Source organism: Harpia harpyja, chromosome 23, assembly GCF_026419915.1.
Source record: "Harpia harpyja isolate bHarHar1 chromosome 23, bHarHar1 primary haplotype, whole genome shotgun sequence".
Classification (NCBI taxonomy): domain Eukaryota; kingdom Metazoa; phylum Chordata; class Aves; order Accipitriformes; family Accipitridae; genus Harpia; species Harpia harpyja.
Genome location: NC_068962.1, coordinates 2,638,381 through 2,657,426, shown reverse-complemented (window position 1 = coordinate 2,657,426; position 19,046 = coordinate 2,638,381). Strand labels below are relative to the sequence as shown.

The 19,046-nt window shown below is 35.5% G+C and overlaps 1 protein-coding gene across 7 annotated transcripts in view; it reads right to left on the bottom strand.

Moving 5' to 3' along the window:
* Positions 1-19,046, bottom strand: part of ANKS1B (ankyrin repeat and sterile alpha motif domain containing 1B) — a 445,721-nt gene that overhangs the window by 382,426 nt on the left and 44,249 nt on the right. For all 7 annotated transcript variants that reach the window (XM_052774196.1, XM_052774198.1, XM_052774197.1 and 4 more), the window contains exons 2-3: positions 13,674-13,754; positions 9,332-9,488 (exon numbers count right to left, since the gene is read on the bottom strand). In XM_052774196.1, coding sequence (XP_052630156.1) covers positions 9,332-9,488; positions 13,674-13,754 — 238 coding nt within the window. The remainder of the gene's footprint in view (positions 1-9,331; positions 9,489-13,673; positions 13,755-19,046) is intronic.

Here is a 19,046-nt window from a genome sequence, read left to right as displayed (position 1 = left end):
TTGAATTTTTTTCAAGCATTTCTGGATATTATATAAAGTATCTGTAATCTTGTGACAACAGTTTAATATTGTAGTTTAAAAGTATTCTGATTAAATTTTCAGACATAAAAATTAAATTGGCTATGGCCTTTTTCTCAAAATGTAGTGACTAGCCAAAATTTCAACCACATATAGACACATAGAGACCAACCAGTCCAAATCACTGCTGCTGCTGCACAGCAAACCGAAATTTGCTCCCTCTAAATAAAGAATATCCAGCTGAATTTTCATGCAAGGGCATATTTACAGAAAAGTATATTTTAAAACAGCATAGTGTATAAAAGCATCTGCAAATCTGAACAAAATGTTATTATTTTCAAATGAACATTGTCGAACATTTCTGTATGGTTTGTTTCTTTCCATTTGCCAAATTAAAGCTACATTTTGGTTAATGAAAAATCAAACTGATTCAAAATTTAAAAGAACTAGGTATCACTGAAATAAAATAGAAGAATGCAACCTGGACAAACATGATAATTAAATTACCTACACATATGCAGTCATAACAGGCATTGTATATATTGTGTTACTAGAGCTGAGAGGTATTGCCTAATTAAAACTTAATAATACAACATCCTTCCCTCTTTAAAATGTAAATTAATCAACTCAATTCAGGTATAAAAGACAGAATGATTTTTCACTTTCAAAGAGAGAATTAAAACTTGTTTAACTGCCCTCTAAATTTATCTGCCTTGACAATTTAGTACTACTTACATAAAATAAATCACCTTGGAAGCAAGAGGTTTTACTGAGGAGAGAGGATAGTTTTTAAGTAGGTTTTGACAGAGTCTGCCATCTTCAAATTTAGGAAAGGAGGGAATGCCTACCAGATAGGCACAGTTGGTTCAGCATTCCCAGGGAGACCCCTAAGATGGAGGAGGCTATGACAGTGTATTTTCTGGACTGGAAGAAAATTATCTTCCTCTTCTCACCCCTCACGGCAAGACGGACATGGATAGCTCAGTGTTGTGAACTTCCTCCTTAAGGCATTTATTTATAGGAGACATACAGTAAGAATAACCACCGCCCCCCCAACATATGATGATATTTTAAGGGTTGAAGTTATGTGATTTCCTCGCTCCCCAAAATGCTGTTACTTCTGACTTGTCTTTTGTGCGGACAAAGCTAACCCGGGTGTAACTCTATTGATTTTAAGGTACTGTTTGTCCTCATATCTCTAAAATAGCCTATTATTTTGAAGAAATATTTGAAAGACATGAAAAAATATTCTTGAAGAAATAACTAATAATTTAGTACTATTGCCTACATTTTCAGTCCCAAATGTAAACATTTGTTTCTGGAGTACAGAAAGTTTATGCGCTAACATTCATTGCAGTGAGCAGTTAACCTGCTATGAAAATACAAATGTCTGCGTGCAAGTTACCTTGCAAGTCTGCATTGCATAATTAGATCTCCAAATCTGATATCCAAGGGCTAAATAATGCATCTAGTCCTGAAGAAAAAGACTAGAATGCTTTTAAAAATTTCAGATACTTCATTACATGTTAGAAACTACAAGATAGACCCTAAGACTGAATGAGTCAAGAAAAAGAAAGATCTAGAAATCAGAAACAAGACACAAAATGTAAGACAAAAAGATAAGACCAATATTATGCAAAAATTAGTATAAAACAGAAGTCCCTAGTATTCATAATAATAATATTTTAACCAAGTAGTTATTCATATGGCCCAACGGACCTCTTTCAGAAATAAGGAAGGCATCTTATGATTCAGCTTTAGACCTTTTGTAGTTTTCTTCTTCTTTATTTGTTACATGGGTCTCTTCATGGGCATGGTTCTGACATTTTCTAGCCTTTCTCTGAATCTGTTCTCTTCCACATACAGCCAGAACTCAGACTTCTGTTGCTGCAAACTGAATTGTGCCTGCACAGCATTGCATCTGCTCAGTATTGCAGGCTGTACGACATCATTCAGCTACCAAGAATGCGTGCCACTGCAAAGTGTAGAACGTATCTTAAGGTCTATTCATTAGAGGACAGATTACCAAATACGTTATAGAAACAATTATTGTAGCTTGGCAGTCTGATAGAGGTACAGGAGATACCAAGGGAATGAATGGCTCTCATGAATATTATATAGGTCCTTGTGAAGCCACTGTTAAACAGTGGGTATATTTAGGACTTTTACTGCATAGCTGTGTAGTTCTTTATTTTTGCCAAGGAAATTTTAAAGCTCCTAAAGTCCATGCAAATACTATACAAGCAATAACGACTCTCAAGTAGTGATTTTACAGACCTTTCCAAAGAATGCTCAACTCCTTTATTATCTAAGCATTTTGATGATAAACGTGAAAAGGGAGACTTCCTAAATCACCGAGCCATTTCTTTGTCATGTAATCCCAATGTCAAGTAACTGAACAAGACTTTTTTTTATGAAAAGCTTTGTGCTATTGCCTCACTTATGAAAGAAGAATTTAAGTTAAAGAAGGATGGAGCAATGGGAGAGTTTGAAAAAGTCTATCTATATACTCAATATACTCAAGAATAGTTAACTAGAGGGGAAAAAAAGATACAAAAATAAGGCTTTAATAATTAAAGAATTAAATAGACAAAAAAATAAACAATATATCCAAGACAGAGAAAGGAATGATCTCAGGATGGTCCTACTTCATCTATTAAAACAGGAAGGCAGTTTCCTGAGAAGAGAACACCAATATAAGTTAATAATTCTGAAAAAAATAAGGAAGTTTGCCTGATTGATTCAGCAAGTAGCATGCCACTGTATTTAATTACTGTGGGAATTAAAGTGCTTTCCTGGATGTCTAGGGCAAAGGCTGAACAATGTTACAACAGAAACACAGCCAAGAATGAGGAGAGCTCTTGGGAGCAGCATTGTGACTTTATTGTCCATTCTTTTTGAGGAAGGAAACGGGTTTTTACACTGTGCACAGATTTTTACAGTTTATGTGGAAAAATAACTAATAATACCCTTCTTCTTATCACACGACATCAATAAACCTGTCTAATTTAAAAGCCATGAAAGAATTAAAAAACCCATAAATTTCCTTATCACGTTTTCTCTTAAACACAAAAACAAGCATTAGAATTTAGGCATCCCTAATATTTCCAATATATTTTCAAAATGGATTTAAAAAGCAAAGCATTTAAGACAAGACTAAATATTTTTCTTTTTTTGTTCTGCTACAACTGTAATTGTCCACAGATGAAAATTTATTCATAACTTTGCTCACATCCAAAAATTTAGAAACCTGAGAGTTCATACCTATTAGGTGTTTAAAAGAAGGTCTATATTGTATCACCAGATGTGTTTCTCTAACTTCGTTGGGGTTTTTTTAAGACCTACCATTCCTGATGATTGAATTTTTTTCTTTCATGAGGTGTTGTCCTGTCGCAAAATAATATTCCACCAGTGCCTAAAGCTGTCTGCCAAAATTCTAGGAATATTTTTTGACATGCGGTCCCCTGATGATTTTTAACACAGAAATGAGAATGGGTTTAACTGTAATTTTGAAAAGGCACTGCATTTGCACAAATGTTTCCGAGCAACGTTAATGAGACCGAACAAATGCAAAAAGGCATTTGGGGAGATAAACCTTTTTCAGCAGAATCTGAATGAAATTCTGAACATGGCTCCAATGGGTATCAAAAGTCACCCATTGTAGTACAAATGCTGAAATTATATAGTTAATAATACCAGAGAATTTGGCTACGTGCAGAATCAAAACTGAACACAGAAAGGTTAGTGCATGGGCAATTGCCAATAAAAGCAAGTCAAGTAATCAGTCAAGTCAGAAGTTTCAGTTTATCAAACTATTTTAAGAGATACAAGTAGTTTACAATTATTGGTAACAGAAATGTAATAAAACTTAAAGTATTTTACTTAAACTAGAAATATCAGTTGTAAGAGGAGAAATACTCATAAATAACATAGTTGGACATTTCCTTCTTCCTGTAGCACTACTACGTTTCTTTATGTTTTTCTTTAAATCTACAGCAAATTGATACTGAGGTACTGAAACTCTTTACTGCATGCTACCCTGCTCCATTTCTATTTTTATCTTCTCAGTGCAGTTTAAGCCTCTGTATTCTAATGCCTAATGAACATTCCAGTAATGAGTGGTGTCCCCCTAGGGTCTGTACTGGGACCAATACTATTTAATATGATCATCAATGACATGGACGGTGGGATTGAGCGCACCCTCAGCCAGTTTGCCGACAACACCAAGCTGTGTGGTGCGGTCGACACGCTGGAGGGAAGGGATGCCATCCAGAGGGACCCTGACAGGCTTGAGAGGTGGGCCTGTGTGAACCTCATGAAGATCAACAAGGCCAAGTGCGAGGTCCTGCACATGGGTCAGGGCAATCCCAAGCACAAATACAGGCTGGGCGATGAGTGGGCTGAGAGCTGCCCTGAGGAGAAGGACGTGGGGGTATTAGCGGATGAAAAACCAAGTATGACCCAGCAATGTGCGCTTGCAGCCCAAAAAGCCAATTGCATTCTGGGCTGCATCCAAAGAAGCGTGACCAGCAGGTCGAGGGAGGTGATTCTCCCCCTCTACTCCACTCTGGTGAGACCCCACCTGCAGTACTGCCTTCAGCTCTGGGGACCCCAAGGTAAGAAGGACATGGACCTGTTGGAGCAGGTCCAGAGGAGGGCTACGAAGGTGATCAGGGGGCTGGAGCACCTCTCCTATGAGGACAGGCTGAGAGAGTTGGGGTTGTTCAGCCTGGAGAAGAGAAGGCTCCGGGGAGACCTGATAGTGGCCTTTCAGTACATAAAGGGGGCTTATGAGAAAGATGGAGAGAGACATTTTACCAGGGCCTGTAGTGACAGAACAAGGGGCAATGATTTTAAACTGAAAGAGGGTAGATTTATATTGGATATAAGGAAGACATTTTTTATGACTAGGGTGGTGACACTCTGGAACAGGTTGCCCAGAGAAGTCGTGGATGCCGCATGCCTGGAAGTGTTCAAGGTCAGGTTGAAGAGGACTTTGAGCAACCTGATCTAGTGAAAGATGTCCCTGTCCATGGCAGTGGGGTTGGACTAGATGACCTCTGAAGGCCCCTTCTGACCCACCATTTTATGATTCTATGATTTTATGATTCCATGAACATGTTCTAATGAATATCTTTACCATACAAGAACAATACAATGACAAATAAAGATGTCATTGTCCCATAATTTAGAGAATACTTGGATTTAGATAGTGATATTTTTTCAAAAAAGACAATTTTTGTAAAAGTTATTGGGAAAAATTCTGCTGCAAATTACCTAGTGTGAATCAAAATCAAATCTACTGACTTCCCATTGAAATTCACCTTTACTTATATGGAAACAAAATAAAAAAGTAATTCTGTAATTTGTTTGACTACTTTGAATAAATGTTTTCTTCAAATTTATTGCTGCAATCAGCTCAAATCAAAAAGATTTCTTCTGCATATTTTTTTCTTCTAAAAAGACTATAATAAGAGTTGCAAGGGAAATTCTGAAATTCATCCACATAGTCTCTAATTTAAGGGGATGGGGTGAACATTAAATGCAGAACTTGAAAATTATTGGTTTTGCAGGCTACTTTGGAACTCAGTTGAACTTCTGGAAGTCCCTGAGATGTCACTGAGAGAAGCATATAATGTCTGTGCTTCATTCTGATGATTTGGGGAAGTCAGTAAATGTTAGATGTTTTTACAATACGTATTTACATATTATGAATGCATGCTGAACTCTTTTCCTTCACATTTCAGAAGAAGTGTCAAACAGCATTAAGGAAATGTGAGTGTTTTTTATGACAATTACAATTTGATGCACAGGCAAATTCTACAGTACATTAAATACATAAATGTAAGGAAAAAGGTGCTATATGCGTAAAGAAAAACAGGCAGAATCACAAAACAGAGAACATCACTGAGAAATTTCAGAAGTGTTCACATTTTTTCCTCTAAATTTTTCACTACACATATTCTGTATATATATATTAAAAATGTATTTTGAACTGGTATTCCTCATGTCATTCACCTTTCTTGCATGTGATTTCCTGCATTAATACGAAACACTACATATTGACCTATATGTGGCTGTTACTTATTATTTATTTTTTCACAGATTAGGATTTCTTATCAATTATGTAATTTTATGATGAGAGTTGCCATAATAAATGTTTGTGCCACCCCGATGTCTTTACATAAACAAACATGTAAGTAGTTTGACTGTTAACAGCACAGCTTTATATTATATTTGGTATTACTAACAAATCTTGATCTCATACTACCTACTTGATCTTCATTCAGTTCATAATTTACACATTTTCAAGTCTTTATCAATGAATTTTAAACACATGTTTTGTAATTTCACCATATTTTGTAATTTAAAACATACATCATGCATGTCAACTAAGACTCCTGTATTAACATAATTATTATGCTGTAACCATTTTCTGTGTGTAGAGTTGCCAGTCTACATTCCACCACCCCCATAAAATAATTGTCATTTAACTGTTCGCTTCTTTACTGTTTTTTTCAATTTTATGTAATAGGAACAGTAGGGGGCATTCAGAGCTTTAGATGCTGGATATGGCTGGATATGATCTTATGATGTTAGTTAACTGCATTTTAAATGTGTAGAATGCAGTTCAATTAATTTACAGTATACCATATTAAATCCATTAATTCATGTAATATACATTTATGTATCGTGAGCTTCTCATTTACTTCTTTGTTGTGGTGTTCATTATTTTCACTTAAGTTTTTAGAAGCATTTCTTTTACACAGAATTTTAATAAAATAGATGAAAATCAACGATATATGAAAAATTAGTTGCAACAACTTTTAAATAATGAGCAAAATTATTTTCTTAAACTGAAAGCACATACATTCTTAATGTGATCCTTACCAAAAAAAAACAGGAAAAAAAGTCTGACTTGAGTATATTACTTGCTGTGGTGAAAAAGTGAAAAATGGCTATCCTTCTCCCCGACTCTCAGAAGAAAAAACAAGGAAGAAAAATAGCCCAGGATTTCTTATAAGCTGTAGCTTCAGCTCCACAGATCTGAGAGAAGCTGAGAGCTATGAGGAGCCACCTGCCCTACAGACCCTTTCAGCAAATAAGCAAAAGCCTCAGAAGCCTACAGACTCATGAGAATGTACAACAGGTATTAGGGTGAGGATGCCACTCTGGTGTTATTTGAGGATATGTGGGTGGAGATGGCTTTATACCAACATGGCATTTCCCTCATTCCACGACATGGATAATATTCTCCTGAGTAGAGTGCTAAGTAGCAGGGGAAAGTCGGTGCCAGCAAAGCGGTCCACGTACTAAAGGTGGCCATTGTCTAGAGCGGAACACCAGGGGATTTACAAGGTCAGAAGGACTGTGTACGCTTAATTTCAAAGTTTAATATGATCAAGATTCCCTTAAGAGACTTAAGGTCCAACATTTCTTGTGAGGACTGCTCACACATTTTCCATTATAAAGTTTTTGGGCAAAATCCATAAACAGCAGGAGATCTGATGACAAGACCTTTTTTGAGTCAGTGGGGTATAGAATCAGATGTATCCCTGCTTACTTGCTCCAGTGATCAAACCAGAGAGACTGGACAGCACACCTAATCAAGCTCCAGAATATTCTAGAAGTTTGGATGTATATGTGGGATTGGGGAGAAGTAGGTTCGAATTTACATTTCTCTCTCTGATCTTACTGAAATACATCTTTCACTATCCCTCTCTCTGAAGTTCCTGCATAGCTTCCAGTTTTCTGTCAGTAAGTATAAGGAATCTCTTCAAGCAAATGGATAACATGCAATCAGAAAGTTGATTTTTTATTTTGTAGCAGAAATAAAACTGAAAAAAAACCCTTCCCCTTGACAAAAGGTAATCCCACAGTTCAACTGGTTTCTTCCCACATGCAACAGCTGATGACAATGAGAAACACGGAGAAACTCCTAATCTGCAACTCAAACCACAGAATGACTGATTTTGGTTTTTGTGTTTTTTTCTTGGATTAGTCAAGAATATTATAGGATTTCCCAGAAGACTGTCACAAGGGAGTATTTTATTACTTTATTTTCCTATATTCCCTGCACTAATACTTGATATTCATATCATAGTTATTGTATGGATTCCAATGGCTAAGTGTATAACCTTAAATATCAAATAGATTACTCAAGCAATGGCATCTCACGCTGATAAAGTGTTTGCAATTTAGGTCTAACATTTCTTATTGTCTCACAGTTTGCCTTCTGGACACACTAATGTAGACACTGAGAGTGCAATTCATTTGTGAGACCGCGCTTTGCCATTGTGATGCCGTAGGGTACCCTACCTGGAGTCCCTCACCCACTCCACAAGGACACGGAAATTCTAAGCATCCTCTGCCATACCTTCAGGGCCATGCAGATGTCTCAGTTACTGCGGGGCCTTAGAAGGTACTGGATTTCTGTGTTTGGGCAAATGAATCCTGAATAACCCCGTTGGCTCCTGTGATTACACTGACTAGACCTCTGTGGTGTAAAACGGTGCATATACAGGTAATGTAGACACTAAAATTTAGGTCTGAATCTGGACCTGAGTCCCACCTTAACATTCCAATAACTTCCTGATTACCCTGGCAAATTCAATAGCTTATGGTTACTACTTATATTTCACAGCCTACTTCCAGTTGTTCAAGCAGTTCAGCTGACTATAGATGGTGTCAGATTTTAATCGCCTTCTTTCTATTTCTAAATACTAACCCTACGAATTGACCATATAAGAATATACAGAATGAAAACAGAAGGTGTGCCATATGTTTGAAAACAGAATGCAACATACTTATCCTGCCCTTACTCTCATAATTTTTCCCTAGTATTTACATGTCCTTTCTGCTGCACATGCATACATGCAGTCCATCTGGTTTGTCATTTATCTCTGCATATCAGTTCATTTACAATACACTCAAAATATACCAAGAATATTAATTTTATCTCAAAGTTTTTCAGGAATTTAATATCTAATAAAGTAAAAAAGACACAGTTTATGCAAATTTACATCAATATATATAAGATGCATAGTTAGAGTATGTCTTCATATGATTTTCCAGAAACAAGCAGAAGGTTTTTTCATTCTTTTTAAATCTAATATCCTTTAGGTCAGTGCCCATCCAGAAGAAAGATATCTGGTATGCTTATATTGGAAGATTTTATCAGTCTTGGAGAAGAAATTACTGAAACAATGGAAAATAGATTATTTTTTTTTAACTTGGCTATAAATTTGCCAGACCTAAAGAATATGTGCTGCTCTTTTCTGATGATGTATACAAAGATTTTTTATCACTTCACCTGTTCATTCACTCTGGAGTGTGATGGCCCATGATGGATGAGAATCTTCACAATGTCTACATCTCCTCTCCAAGCAGCCAAGTGAATAGGAAAATAACCTTTATTATCTGCCACATTAGTTGATGCTTCATACTGAAGTAATTTGAGAACTATATCCCTGGAAAACAGGAAGTAGATCTAAAAATTGACAGGAAGCTTATTTTATTAAGTTTTTCAGGAACATACATATTACCGAATTTTTTACCCTGAATAACAGAAAAAAACCCCTGTATTTCAAGTGAAACAGCTACAAAAATGAAGACCAATTATTTCTAAGAATGAAACAGATAGTAAAACATAGCCAAAATGTTATTAATTGTAATGGTTCTTACTTCTTATGAATACCCATCAACAATATTATCATCAGTTCTCTGAATCTGTTTCTTGCAACAGGATCACCTGGCCACAGAATCATATTTAGAATTTGCCAGTCCAGGCCATGTGCATGTCCCTCAAGACAAACTTTCCAGGCACTAAAGGCAGAGAAGTACTCCTGTCCCCATCATTGCTGGGTTCTGGAGGCAGGAAGACAAGAGGGTAGCTTTATGGACACGGTTCCTGCAGTAAGGCTTAAGTCACAGTTTTTCTTCTTGTTTAAGGCATTATCTCAAAGATGGAGGAAACAATTTAATCATGATCTAGTTAGATATATACTATGGAATAACTGCTTCTCTTTTCATTTCCCACATCCAGCTGCCTGAGAGCAGTGAGGAAAAAAGTGACTTTTATTATTTTAATTCCTATTATATTCCTTTCAGTATTTTCAGTGTGGCTTATCATACATTAAATGAAAGATTAGTATAAGCTGGTATATTGCATCCCTGATTTTTAAGCAGTCTCCTGTACTTAACTTCAAAAGTTAAATGCAAAAATCAGCTGTGTGGTATGATCATGTTATCAAGTATGTCAGAAAGTAAATAAATTCTGCCTTATCTCTCCATTTGTAATCTCATAGTTTGACACAGTCAGGCCTCATTAGTTATTAAGTTAATAGCATCTGTGATCCAGTGTGGGCAGTTCTACACACATTTTTGCTGAATATGGAAACACTGGCTCTTACTGATTTGGCTCAAAAACTTGGGTGGGGGAGGTGGGGAGAGGGAGCTCAATGCAGCTTATGTTATGACTAAACATGAAGCTCTTGACTACAAATTAAGACAGAAGGTAAATCCTGAGGCAATTCTTCTCCCAACCTTGATGGAACCTTATTTAATTGCCTATTGAGAGAAAAACGTGGCAAGTAAGAGTGAATATATCCAGGTCAAAAGAAACTCCAAGTTGTCTTCAAAAGAAATCATAGAGATACCAGAGTCACCACATCTAAGCTTTGAGGGAGACTTTAAGCTGGGCTTTGCTTACTCCTGACAAGGTCAAATAACATGAAAACAACCAAGAAAGAGCAGCTCCACTACAGGAAGACTTTTGCTACACAGAAAGTTCCAGAAAAGTGACACCCTAGAGAAACTTTTTAGTACAGATAAGGTTTGAGAGACTTCTCATGTAATTAATAGTTGGTCTTGCAGTAGATGGTCTAATGAAGGCTGGAGATACGGAGTAGTTTGAAAGGGACACAAATCAAAGGAAACAGAAATAGAACTAAGTGGGAGAAAAACAGCAATAACCCCTCCACAACTGAAATCTATAGATAATGATATACAGCAACTATTGGGAAGAATCTGTTGCAAGATTCAAGCTACAAAATAGAACCCAGGTCTCCTTCATCCTTCAAGAATGCCCTGACCCATCTCACTTCTCTAGGGTGAGTCTTTTTTAGCGTGCTGTCAGAACTGTTTCATTTTGTAGAAATAAATTTCAGAGAGGAGAAGACTGAGAGTCCTTAGCCCAGTAACATTACTGGGCTAAGTAAAATTACTTAGGGAGAGTGAGATTCAAGTGCCTGCCCCAGTTATAATTTAATTACTTATATAAAGCAGAATAGTTTCAAAAGCAAAGAGAACTATCCCAAAATAACCAAGGAGAAGGGAATTCATCACATACATACAATGATCAAGCAGAGACTTGAACACTGGTGTCCAGCAAGTATCCCAGCCACAAATTATTGGTTGAGTCATTAAGTCTTATGTTCTCACTTTTCCTGAAAAACCTTTGAAATCTCTCAAGTTCATCCTAATGTAAAGTGTGAAAAATTAAAACCCCAAAAGTTTTCAAAGGACAAGAACTTCTCCTCAGTGGGAAGGCTCCTGCGTCAAAAGACTGTACCCAATATTGATTTTGAATATCAAGTTTTAAATCTGAAACAGAGTGTAAAGGTATTTATTTGTTATTTGTGGTGACTAATGAAATTACAGACACCAGGTGTCTGTCCAATTCCTTTGCTGACAGTGCTACCATTGTAGCAGGATCAGTATGATGGCTTGGATAGCAGGTCCTGAACCATCATGATTTATCATGAAATACCTCATGATGTATTTCAGTTTACTTTAATATAACAAGCTATAAATGTGATGTCAGTAACTGCTACTTACCCTGCTGTGTGAGGGTAAGGAGTCACAGCAGCCGGTGGCCATTACGACCTTTTCAAAAGCTGCAGTTATATGGCTGCTGTACATAAGTCCACATCTTGAAGTTCTCTCTCGCTTCAGCAGAAGTTTGGCCAACACTGTGTCTGAAAACACTCTCTGGCTTTTGTATGTTTGGGGATTTTATAGTTTATATTGCTAGGATTCGCTCGACATCTCTGATAGATTCAGTGTTGATACAGCAACATTTTTACTTTGCTGGGTAACTATTGGTTTATAGTCAGTATTAAACATACTAAAACCAGTTTTCGTCTATTTAAAACCAGCAATCTTCGCAAGCTAAGGCTTAGGCATTTGTCAATCAAAAATGTGCAATGGCAAAGGAAACAATCCATAAACTATAAACAAGAAAAATGTGATTTTCTCCCTTTTTAAAAAAGGCTGAGTTTAATAGACCATATTAAGGACTTAGACCTAATTCCATGGAGGTAAAATATATTAATGGATGATTCTGAATCTTGCTACAGAACTGAAATTTTGGAAAACGCACAATATCTAGTTTAACAGTATTTTAACTTCATTTATTCATTCAGAAATGGAATAACCTATATTCACCAAGGGATTAATCTTGTCTAAAGAAAATATGCAGGTTTCTAGAATACAATCAAAGATACATCCTAAAGTTTTAATTTTTCCAAGAACGAATGCAAAAATTGTGAAATGAGTAAACAAAACATATAATTATTATGGATTCATATGTTATCTTATGGACAGTCCAAAATCAGATTAAAGTCAGTGCAAATCACTCCTAAATTCAGTTGGGTTTTGATCAGTTCCTTATCTCCCACAGCGGAATAACCCAAAGCCTTACGTCAATGTTTTCTTTAGTGAAAATCCAGTCAGTGTTAACATGGTCAGTTTATGAAGAGCATAGCTGGAATTCATGAAGTGGGGCAGCTCTTACCTCGGTTACAGTGGGGTCCATCCCACTAGAACTTTATAGACCTCATTAAAATCTTTCGTGTTCTGCCTTAATAACACCATGCAGTCAGCAGCATAATACAATGGAGGTAACATGTAGCAAGGGAGATGTAATAACAGAGGTAACACAGAACAAATTACCAGGTGTAATAACAAAACTTGTAGCAAGTTTCCACATTTTTTCACTGACAGGTCAATGCCTTAAAGCGTTCGCCCGCACTGGTATGCCTGTGCAGTACCCCTCAGTGGGGATTTTGCAGGCTTTCCCCAAGCTTGGTGAGACATGCATGTGGTAACTTGGATGGATGGCAGGGAGGGAAAAGCTACAAGGTGCCATACAAGGCAATAGCCATTTTTTTCCACCTTCAAGTGTATAACTACTAAATATTCTTATCATGCTACTTTTACTTTGATAATGATTAATCTATACTGTTCTTTTGTTTCACAGTATTGCTTCCTTAAACATTCAACGCACTATACGTGTGTACGTACACACACAAGTATACTACAAAATTTTCTGTTGCAATTTCCCACCAGCTAAAAAGCACTAGAGACACCATTAGCAGTAACAACCATAAATTTACTCAAAATTGAGGAAGAATTTAGAAAAACCAGTATAGAATCAATAGCTTCTAAACTGCATTTCCCATTTGTCTTTACTACATGCTGATATCAATGACAGTATCAAAAATTCTTATATTAATATATCCCATGGGAAATAATATTATTTTAGTAAGTCAGGGTTTGTCAATTTTCTGTGAAAATCTCAGTGCTATGCTACATATTTTTAAGTTACACAGTTAAATACCATTCTACATAAAAACTAAATGTGAGGCACTTACTTGTGTCCATTTAAAGCTGCATGATGTAAAGCAGTATAACCTGAACTGTCTGTGCAGTTTATATTTGGTCCTCGCCAGATGCTGCAAATAAAGCACAATTGTAAAGTTAATTTTTTGGCTTGGCAAGTACAGCAATGTCAGAAATCTGATGTATAAATAATCTGAAGATCTCTGCAACACATATGATTAAACCTTAAGAGACAATTTATCCTGAAAAGAACTTAAAATAGCAAATGTCATGTTGATATCAATATAATTTATTTATAAAAATAATTTTACACATTCATCTTTATAGCAGTCATGAACTTTATGTAGGGCAGTCTCAAAGACTAATAACTATTCTGTCATTTCAATTAGATCTGTTCTCCCAGTATTACTCTGGTAATTACACTGAGGATATAATCTGATTTTGCACTACTTTTTTCACAGGTATATATTCATTGAGTTTAGGACAGTTAGTCTAGATTCATACAAATGTAAGATTAGTGAGAACCAATCATATCCTTTAAAGGGACAGTAAATTTATTGTTTTTACTTGGCCTGATATTTTAGCTCCCATTTTAACCAACTATATTTTAAAATAAATTACTTATATATAAAACAAAAGTTTAATAAACAGTGTTTCTTTTTTTGTTGTTATCTTTCTGTGTTTTACAGCACTTATTTTACAGACAGCTTCATTATACATCCCATGTAACCAGTTTCACGATCTATTATGGACTCTTCACAAAACAGTAAAGTAGATTTTTTGTTTCAAAGTAGGAAAACAAGACTGCTAATCTACCACTCCTCACTGCCCCCCCGCCCCCCAAAAAAGCAACAACAAACTCAAACCCTGGAAATGGGATACCAGAGGCATATTGAGTACCAGCAGGTTTTTCTTCTAACTGACTACATTTGAAGCTGACTGTATCATTTGTGGAAACAATTTTTTTTATTCCATAACACAGTTTTCAACCATTAGTATTACAACAAGATTACGAGTCCTGAATTACAGTCTGTTTTCTTTGGCTTCTAACACAGTGTTAAACAGTCATTGGCAAGCCATATTTTCCTTTCACTTCATACCTTGGAATCAAGTGCTGCAGTTTAAAGAAAATAATCTGAAGCTAATATGTAAAAAGAATTTTTCATACTCACATTTTTCATGATCTACATCAATAAAATGACATGTCATGCTTAACATATGCTTTTTAAGAACTCTTTACTACTGAATCTGTATTTTATTACCTATGGAATACTGACATTGTAGACTGGTGTCTTTTTCATTGTGTGTGTTTGAATGATTAATTAGCTCATAAATTTAAGCGGTAGTTTTCCCATAAGTAATACTGCATGCATACAGAATTATTTCGCTGATACATTGTGTTCTGCAGCGAGTATAATTCTACATAGTGCTGGGTACCTCACCTCTCCCTGCAATTTAATTTCTTGGAAGAACAGGACTGAAATATTTTCTTGGGTGCAAAGAAGCAAAAAATGAAGGTTGTTTTTTTTTTAATCTGCTCAGAAGTCTACAGATGTTGTTTTCCACAGAAGGCAACTTCCAGCTAGCAAAGGCACTCTAATCTTTCCAATTAAAAGAAATTATTTTAACTTCATGAAGTAGTAAAAATTGAGTCCTTGAAACGATAGCTCCTCCATAATTGTCAGATGTTATTTACATGGCAGACAGGATGTCTTTATCTATTGGAAGGAAAGAAGTCCTTGTCTATCGACATTCTATAATCTCTTTTATACTTTTGCACAATACTTTGTTAGTTATTTTCTTATTTATTGGATTCTACTTTCTTCCTTTGATTTGCACCAGCTTATAGGAGAATGAAGCAGAAAAAAGAAAAGTGGTATAGAAAGTCGTATTTTAAATATTAAACTAAACACATAAGTGACTGGAATATTAATTTACTTGGTTTTGCTAGCTTGCTTGCTTTGGCTTACAGTTGTTAGGATTTGCCTGTTGGTTGTTTTTTCAAAAAGCAAGGGATCCATGAGTTCATCTATTATTCATGATGCATTAGGCCTTTAAAAAAATTAAAAAAAAAAAAAAATCACAGAAATCCAACCAAAACCTAGTTCTTTTCTCCCCTAATTTTCTCCTTTAATCTAGGCACTCTTTAATGCATTGTTGTACTTGCTGACTCTGGTCTTGTGAAATATTTTTCAACTGAAACTACACGGATTTTTTTTTCTACAAACTGAAACTTTATTAATGAGTATATAAATGCATCTATGTGAAGCTCCTCAGGACACTCATGTTGGGAGACAAAGGACAAAGGAGAGTGAGTAAATCCTGCTGACTCAGAGAGATGAGACGGGATGCACAGACTAATCGCTGTCAGCTCCCAAACGGTACAGAAAGACACGCTCAAAATCAGAACTCGGTTAGCAAATGAAAGAACACAGCAGACAGGAGCAGGGCTCGGCTGCAGGCACCTCTTCTCCCTGGGGCCAGTGCAGAAATCCCCTCCTGGGAGGTCTTGCATTGCTACAGTATTGCAACACTATTTCCTACAAAATGAACTGCAGGTTCACTATATACACTGGATATTTATGCTTTAATAACTGACAATCAAATTAAAATTGGGCAGTCTGTGAATAGAAATTCTTACACCCTAAAACTCCCAGCTGTGGTGAATAGTTCACCTAAAGCTTTTCTCTTGTAATCACAATAGAGCAAGGCAAAAGTCTAGTGGTGTATTAGCACCATAAAAAGCATCTGACTTCAAAGAAAAGTGGGGTGGAGAAAGAGAAAAAGCCTAAAGAGCCTTTCTTTGGCATCACAAACATATACAATATATGAGGAATTATCATATTGATTTATCTGTGTATTAAAACACTTCAACAGTTACTGTGAAAGCAACACTGAGAACCTGGAACAAAACAAATTACCATTCAACCTCCAGAAAAGGATATTTGTTGACAGAAGATTAGCAGCTCTTTAGATTACTGTTAATATTGAATTTTCTCAAAAATGTTTCTCCTAATTTTTTGATGCAGTCAATAATCAAGCTTCTTAATTTTACATGCATTAGTAAGTTAGGAAATTTTTTTCCTATGTACATCAGTAAATTAGGAAAACCTTTCTATGACTTAATGAATTTTAAGAAAGTAATTGAACATTTTTTTGTGCAAAAAAGCATTCTTCAGTCAATGATGAATTAACATCCTGAATTAAAACATGATCATCAACTAGTTTCTTCCATTATAACTTGCCAAAGTGAGGCACAAAGAAACTGATTGCCAAAAGCAGAAAGACCTTCTTATTACAGTTTGCTTTCACTGTGGACAAAGAATATTGACCTTTTGAACTGATGTCAAATATTAATGGGAAATACTCTTTACTTGGTAAGAAAATTAACTTTTTTTCTTTTTTATGAGCTGAAGATAATTACATATAAAGAGCAGCATTTCAAAAGTGATATGAAAATGACAGACTAAAGAAAAAGATGGCTAGTTGATTGATTTGTTATTTTGCTATGCTTTTCTCTATACGGAAAAAAATAATTGTGAAGTGGCTGTTGTTACACACATATGAACACAAAAGCAAGGAAATCAGAAGTTAATTCAGCTAATCTTCATCACACAGGCACACTCCCTATCAACAGGACAAGAACCGTGCGTACATGCACAGAATTTCCATCACAACTTTACATCTGTTTCCATCGTATTTCCCCTCTGTACATATACTTTCATTATATTATTTCATTATTATTTAATTATCCATGCACTAATATTTATGTCTTTATATGGTAGTTTTCCTGAGGTGAAAGGAAAATATTTTAGCAAAACAATGATAAGAGTCTTTAAAAGCCATAAAAAGCTGCCTGATGACATCAGTGTGGATCTGCCCATTGGTTTCACTTAAACCTTATCTGATAACTGACTGGTAACTCTCTTTGGAATTTATTTCTTCTCTGAAATGAAGTGGCAAGGAAGAGGGTGACACTGTCTGGATGGAATCAATTCCTCCAGCGGAGATGGATAGAGCATGGTGGTCATGCCTGCATATTTGAGGGTCAAAACCCTGTTGAGGGCTGAGACAGGCTTAGTATATGCCCAGTCCTCAGTCACCCCCTCCTCTCCCCACCTTCTTTCTCAGGTCTTCAATATTTTTGGAAGCTCTTCCTAGAGACCCCCTGGCTCTTCAGGACTACAGAAGTAGTGAATCTCATCTTGCCACGTCAGTTTTAATAGTGGGCAATCCTAAGCTTCATCCTGTTTCCATCGATATTGGTGGCAAACACCAACCAGCTCATATAAATCTAGTTTCCTTATTGTTCCATAGAATAAATATGTATTACAGGAATTTGTGTTGTTCTGAGCCAAAATCTTCCAAAATTTCTGTCTATTGTTGTTAGTCTGACAAAAACACATTGCTTAAAGTTATTAGAGCACATAGCCAGGCTTCTATACTCATTAGTGCTCTGCCTATATTCATACACATTTTCAGTCATGTAAACTGAGCTTATGCAAAATATATGGACAATTTTACAGAGCATTTTTGAAAATGCAGACTTTTACACAATAAGATGTATGATCGGTTATTCAGACACAAAATAATAAAGTTACTTATAGCGAACAGCAGCAAAATAGCTCCCATTCTCTATCTGATGTACAAATAAATCATATAATTGACAACAATGTTGCTCTAACCTATAAAAATTAATAATGTAACTTATCAAATATAGAAGTGTTTCATTTTAGTAAATATGGTATTTTTTTCTTTCTACAGATTCCTCTTTGATGGAATCCAGTGTTACATAAGATGTATTATCCTGTAAAAAGAATTTATGTCTTTTGCATGTATGGTTTTACCTATTATTTGCACTACTTTGCTGAATTTGAGATACATTTTCCAAGGAAAGTAAATTTAAATACTTACCTTTACTGACAGTGGGAAAAAAAACTTTTAGAAAGTCATTTTTTAAAGCATAATAAATAATTAATGAATAATAATAAAGTACTCAAAAGTTGCACATGGAAAAACAACATTAAAAAATGCATTTTAGGATTTTTTTGAGCAAGTGTGGCTATAGGTCTTAAAATGACAAAAGTAGATGATGAGTAAGACTATCTTAGATCTTGTTTTCAGTATTAAAAACAGCTGTTGCATGTAGCAATGGAGAGTTAAAGATTCAGTGTTAAAATAATAATAAAAAATATTTTTATTATTTTAATTTTAAAAAAAATGAAAAGGAGAAGGGCAGAGGGATTATCAATTCAATTAATATTAACAGTATTTTTAAAGCTTATTGTATATATAATTCCAATTGTTTATTTAAGTGCTTTTGTTGTATCAGTGTGAAATGCGACTCAAAAACATTTCAATTTTGAATGTGTGGAATGTGCTTATCTCATTTTGATTTCTGCTGT